The sequence below is a fragment of the Arachis stenosperma genome, chromosome 2 (genome assembly GCF_014773155.1).
Source record: "Arachis stenosperma cultivar V10309 chromosome 2, arast.V10309.gnm1.PFL2, whole genome shotgun sequence".
NCBI classification, from domain to species: domain Eukaryota; kingdom Viridiplantae; phylum Streptophyta; class Magnoliopsida; order Fabales; family Fabaceae; genus Arachis; species Arachis stenosperma.
The window spans coordinates 36999594-37006055 of NC_080378.1; the positions used below are offsets into that span (position 1 = coordinate 36999594).

Below are 6462 nucleotides of genomic sequence, written 5' to 3' on the forward strand. Positions count from 1 at the left end.
TTTTTGTACCCCTAGTAACTAGTCTAGTATAAATAGGACTTTTTACTATTGTATTTTCATCTGGATATCTATCTTTGATCAGTTTATGCGATCTTAGACATTGGGGGCTGGCCTCACGGCCATGCCTGGACCTTTATCACTTATGTATTTTCAACGATGGAGTTTCTACACACCATAGATTAAGGGTGTGGAGCTCGGCTGTTCCTCAAGTATTAATGCAATTACTACTAGTTTCTATTCAATTCATGCTTATTCTTATTCTAAGATATTCATTCGCACTTTAACCTGTTGAATATGATGATCCGTGACACTCATCACTATTCTCACTTATGAACTTGTGCTTGACAAACGCTTTCGTTCTACCTGCGAAAGCTAGAGTGTGTATCTCTTGGATTCCTGGTCCACGATGCATGGTTGCCTCTCCTGACAATAGAGCCTTCCATTCCATGAGATCAGAGTCTTCGTGGTATAAGCTAGAATCCATTGGCAGCATCCTTGAGATCCGAAAAGTCTAAACCTTGTCTGTGGTATTCCGAGTAGGATCTGGGATGGGATGACTGTGACGAGCTTCAAACTCGTGACTGTAGGGCGTGGTGACAGACGCAAAAGGATAGAAAATCCTATTCCTACATGATCGAGAACCGACAGCTGATTAGCCATGCGGGAAACCGTAGAGGGCCTTTTTCACTGAGAGGATGGGAAGTAGCCATTGACAACGGTGACGCCCTACATATAGCTTGCCATAGAAAGGAGTATGAAGGATTGGAAGAAGGCAGCAGGAAAGCAGAGATTCAAGAGGAATAAAGCACCACCATACACATCTGAAATTCCCACCAATGATTTACATAAGTACCTCTATCTTTATTTTACGTTCTATTATCTTTTAATTATTAAAACTTTATAACCATTTGAATCCACCAGACTGAGATTTACAAGGTGACTATAGCTTGCTTCAAGCCGACAATCTCCGTGGGATCAACCCTTACTCACGTAAGGTTTATTACTTGGACGACCCAGTGCACTTGCTGGTTAGTTGTGCGAAGTTGTGAAGAAGAGTGATATTACAATTGTGCGTACCAAGTTGTTGGCACCATTGAGATCACAATTTCGTGCACCAATACTCATCTTCTTTTAAATCAAATTTGGCTTCTGGGATCACTATCCTCTTACACATTATTTTGTAATAATTTTTTCATGCTGCTTTGTGTAGAATCTGAAAGGTTTGAAAACAACTGTTTGATTATATCTTTCTTGCTTCTTAAAGTGGGATTTCCACCTTTTGGAGCCATGAAATTCGAATGGAGTGAGAAGGAAAGGCTCTTTCCACACCAAACTTAAAAGGTTTTCTCGTCCTCGAGCAAAAGAAAGGAAATAAGATAAAGAAAAGGAGAAGAATAACTCAAATGGAAGGAGGAAGAGGGTGGCCGAATGGTATAAATAGGGATGAGGAGGGTGGGATTTTGAAATTCAATTAGATAAAAGATAAATAAGATATGATTCACACTTTAATAAAAGATAGAAAAAGATAAATTTTTAAAATCAAAGGATATGAAAAAGATAAGATAGAATGTATGAAAAAGATTTTAAAGTTAAATAGAAGATTTGAAAAGGGGGCTACAAAAGATATGAGTTTTTGAAAAAGATTTAAAACGAATTGAAAAGATTTTAAATTTGAAAGGAATTTGAAGTTGAAATATGATAGTTTGAAGAATCACGTTTAAAAAAAAAGATAAGATATAGAAAATATGTGTTTTGAAAAAGTCACATCCTCCTTACCATGTTATGGGCGTTGAACGCCCAGAATGGCATCCATTCTGGTGTTCAACGCCAGGCTGCTCCTCCCTTATGGGCATTAATTGCCCAGAATGGCACCCATTCTAGCATTCAACGCCAGGCTACTCTTCCATTCTGGGCGTTGAATGCCCAACCAGTGCTCCCTGGCTGGTGTTCAATGCTAGGATTGCTGCACCTTGGTGGCGTTTAATGCCCAACCAGTACCTTCTGGCTGGCGTTTGAACGCCAGTCTTGCTACTTCTTGGGGACGTGCAACGCCCCTCTTTCCCTCTTGCCTAGTGTTCAACGCTAGCAAGGGGCTTTCCCCAGGATGCTCTGTTCTCTGCTATGACTATTTCTGTTTCTGTTCTAACTACTGCACACGATCACAAACTTAAATAAATGTAAAAATTAGACTGAGATAACTTAAATAAACTTAATAAAAAATAGAAATAACTTTGATTATGGCTAGGTTGCCTCCCAACAAGAACTTATTTAACGTCACTAGCTTGACGGTACTATGATCATGTTAGCAATAGGGTGGATTTATCTTGCTCAATCTCACCACCCAAGTAATGTTTCCCTCTCTGGCCATTAACAGTAAATCGTTTATTAGAGTAATTACACTAGAGTTCTATATGACCAGAGGGTGATACATTAGTGATCAGGAAAAGTCCTGTCCAATGTGACTTAAGCTTTCCAGGGAAGAGCTTTAGTCTAGAATTGAAAAGCAGAACTTTCTGTCTAGGTTCAAAGATTCTGGAAGAAATCTTTCTGTCATGCCACTTCTTGCCCCTTTCTTTATAAATCTTTGTATTCTCAAATGCAGCCAATCGGAATTCATCTAACTCATTTAGCTGGAGCAACCATTTCTCTCCTGCTACCTTTGCATCAAGGTTCATGAGTTTAGTTGCCCAGTAGGCCTTGTGTTCTAGCTCTACTGGTAGGTGGCATGCCTTCCCATACACCAATTGATATGGTGATGTTCCTATAGGGATCTTGAAAGCAATTCTGTATGCCCATAGAGCATCATTAAGCTTACTTACCCAATCCTTTCTAGAGGTATTCATCGTTCTTTCCAGGATTCTTTTTAGTTCTCTATTCGAGACTTCAACTTGCCAATTTGTTTGTGGATGATATGATGTGGCCACTTTATGGTGAACTCCATATCGGCTCAACACGAAGTTAAGCTATTTGTTACAGAAATGAGTTCCTCCATCACTGATTAGTATCCGAGGGACACCAAACCTACTAAAGATATTCTTCTGGTGGATGAAGGTGGAAAAAGACCCATGAAGTCTATATTCCATACATCAAATAGTAAAATCTCTAGGATTCCCTACTGAGGCATGTCGTGACCATGAGGGAGATTGCCAGGCCTTTGGCAACTGTCACAGTGACGGACAAACTCTCAGGAATCCTTAAAGAATGTGGGCCAGTAGAAACCACTTTAGAGGACTTTAGTGGTTGTTCGCTATCCTCCATAATTGGAGCCATGGCAATGCCATAGGATTTTATGTGCCTCTTCTTCAAACACACAGCGGCAGATTATCCCATTCGAGCATCTCTTAAAGAGATATGGTTCATCCCACAAGCAGTATCTAGCATCATGAATGAGCTTTTGGGCTTGCTGCCTACTATATTCCTTGAGGATGAATCTTATAGCCTTGTAATTTGCAATATCTGGTGTCATCTGGATAGCAAAGAGTTTCTCATCCGGAAAAGTTTTGGACACCTCAGTAGAGGGAGGAGATGTGCCTTCTACTGGTTCGATCCAAGACAAGTGATCAGCCACTTGATTTTCTAACTCTTTTCTGTCTCTGATTTCTATATCAAACTCTTGCAGGAGTAATACCCATCTTCTCAGCCTGGGTTTAGAATCCTGCTTGGTGAGTAGATATTTAAGAGCAGCATGGTCAGTGTAAATAATGACCTTAGATCTTATAAGATAGAATTTGAACTTGTCAATGGCATAAACCACTGTAAGTAATTCCTTTTCTGTGGTAGAGTAGTTCTTCTGCGTATCATTTAAAACACAACTGGCATAATAAATGACATGCAGAAGCTTGTCATGCCTCTGCCCTAGGACTGCGCTAATGGCATGGTCACTGGCGTCATACATCAGTTTGAACGGTAAGTCCAATGGGGTGCAGAGATGACAGGCACAGTGATAAGCTTAGCTTTAGAGTCTCAAAGGCCTACAAACACTCTTGGTCAAAGACAAATGGAGTGTCAGTGGTTAGGAGGTTGCATAGGGGTTTTGCGATTTTAGAAAAATCCTTTATAAACCTCTTGTAGAATCCTGCATGTCCCAAGAAACTTCTTATTCCTTTGACATTAGTGGGTGGTGGTAATTGCTCAATTATCTCCACCTTAGCTTGATCCACTTCTATCCCCTATTTCGACATTCGATACCCAAGAACAATCCCTTCAGTCACCATGAAGTGACATTTTTCCCAGTTTAAAACCAGATTGGTCTCTTGGCATCTTTTGAAAACTAGGGCCAGATGGTCAAGGCGGGAGTCAAATGAGTTTCTGAAGACGGAGAAGTCATCTATGAATACTTCAAGGAACTTCTCCACCATATCAGAGAAGATGGAGAGCATACATCTCTGAAAGGTGGCAGGTGCATTGCACAGGCCAAATGGCATCCGCCTGTAAGAAAACACACCATATGGGCATGTAAATGCTGTCTTTTCTTGATCTTGTGGATCTACAGCAATTTGATTGTAATCAAAATAACCATCCAAAAAATAATAAAATGTGTGGCCTGCTAGTCTTTATAGCTTTTGATCTATGAATGGTAAATAAAAATGATCCTTTCTGGTGGCGTTATTGAGCCTTCTATAGTCAATGCACATACGCCACCTTGTAACTGTCCTTGTAGGAATCAGTTTGTTCTTTTCATTATGAACAACTGTCATGCCTTCCTTCTTAAAAATAACTTGGACAGGCTCACCCAGGGGCTATCAGAGACGGGATAAATAATCCCAGCCTCCCAAAATTTTGTGACTTCCTTTAGAACCACTTCCTTCATGGCTGGTGATGAGCGGATAATTTGTACGCTTTTTGGCATTGTTTTTAGTATGTTTTTAGTAGTTTTAGTTGAGTTTTTATTATATTTTTATTAGTTTTTAGTTAAAATTCACTTTTCTGGACTTTACTATGAGTTTGTGTGTTTTTCTGTGATTTCAGGTATTTTCTGGCTGAAATTGAGGGATCTGAGCAAAAATCTGATTCAGAGACTCAAAAGGACTGCAGATGCTGTTGGATTCTGACCTCCCTGCACTCGAAGTGGATTTTCTGGAGCTACAGAAGTTTACTTAGCGCGCTCTCAACGGCGTTGGAAAGTAGACATCCTGGGCTTTCCAGCAATATATGATAGTCCATACTTTGCCCAAGATTTGATGGCCCAAACCGGCGTTCAAAGTCACCTACAGAAATTCCAGCGTTAAACGCCGGAACTGGCACCTAATTGGGAGTTAAACGCCCAAACTGGCACCAAAGCTGGCGTTTAACTCCAAGGAGAGTCTCTACACGAAAATGCTTCATTGTTCAGCCCAAGCACACACCAAGTGGGCCCGGAAGTGGATTTTTATGTCATTTACTCATCTCTGTACACCCTAGGCTACTAGTTTTCTATAAGTAGGACCTTTTACTATTGTATTTTCATCTTTGGATTATTTTTAGATCCTTTGATCATCTTTGGATTATTTTTAGATCCTTTGATCATCCTTGGACATCTAGTTCTTAGATCATTTGGGGGTTGGCCTCACGGCCATGCCTAGACCTTGTTCTTATGTATTTTCAACGGTGGAGTTTCTACACACCATAGATTAAGGTGTGGAGCTCTGCTGTACCTCGAGTATTAATGCAATTACTATTGTTCTTCTATTCAATTCCGCTTGTTCTTTGTCCAAGATATCACTTGTTCTTCAACTTGATGAATGTGATGATCCGTGACACTCATCATCATTCTCACTTATGAACAAGGTGACTGACAACCACTTTTGTTCTACAAGCAATCAAGGCTCTAGTGTTTATCTCTTGGATTCCTGATACACGATGCATGGTTGATCGCCTGACAACCGAGTGCTCGCCTGACAAACGAGCCAGCCATTCCGTGAGATCAGAGTCCTCGTGGTATAGGCGAGAACTGATGGCGGCATTCAAGAGAATCCGGAAGGTCTAACCTTGTCTGTGGTATTCTGAGTAGGATTCAATGATTGAATGACTGTGACGTGCTTCAAACTCCTAGCAGGCGGGGCGTTAGTGACAGACACAAAAGGATCGATGGATTTTATTCCGGCCTGACCGAGAACCGACAGCTGATTACCCATGCTGTGACAGAGCATAGGCGACGTTTTCACTGAGAGGATGGGAGGTAGCCACTGACAACGGTGAAACCCTACATGAGCTTGCCATGGAAAGGAGTAAGAAGGATTGGATGAAGACAGTAGGAAAGCAGAGAGACGGAAGGGAAGGCATCTTCATTCGCTTATCTGAAGCTCTCACCAATGATATACATAAGTATCTCTATCTTTATCTTTATGCTTTATTCGTTTATCACTACACCCATTTGAGTCTGCCTGACTGAGATTTACAAGGTGACCATAGCTTGCTTCATACCAACAATCTCCGTGGGATCGACCCTTACTCACGTAAGGTATTACTTGGACGACCCAGTGC

General features: G+C 40.9%; 1 protein-coding gene across 1 annotated transcript; it reads right to left on the bottom strand.

Moving 5' to 3' along the window:
* Positions 1–2399: 2399 nt before the first annotated feature.
* On the bottom strand, positions 2400–2843 carry LOC130962803 (uncharacterized). The gene has a single exon (XM_057888969.1). The coding sequence runs from the start codon at positions 2841–2843 to the stop codon at positions 2400–2402; it is 444 nt and encodes a 147-aa protein (XP_057744952.1).
* Between the last annotated feature and the right edge of the window lie 3619 nt (positions 2844–6462).

Coding starts and splice junctions, on each gene's coding strand:
- LOC130962803 (XM_057888969.1), bottom strand. CDS start 2,843: ATGAATACCTCTAGAAAGGATTGGGTAAGTAAGCTTAATGATGCTCTA.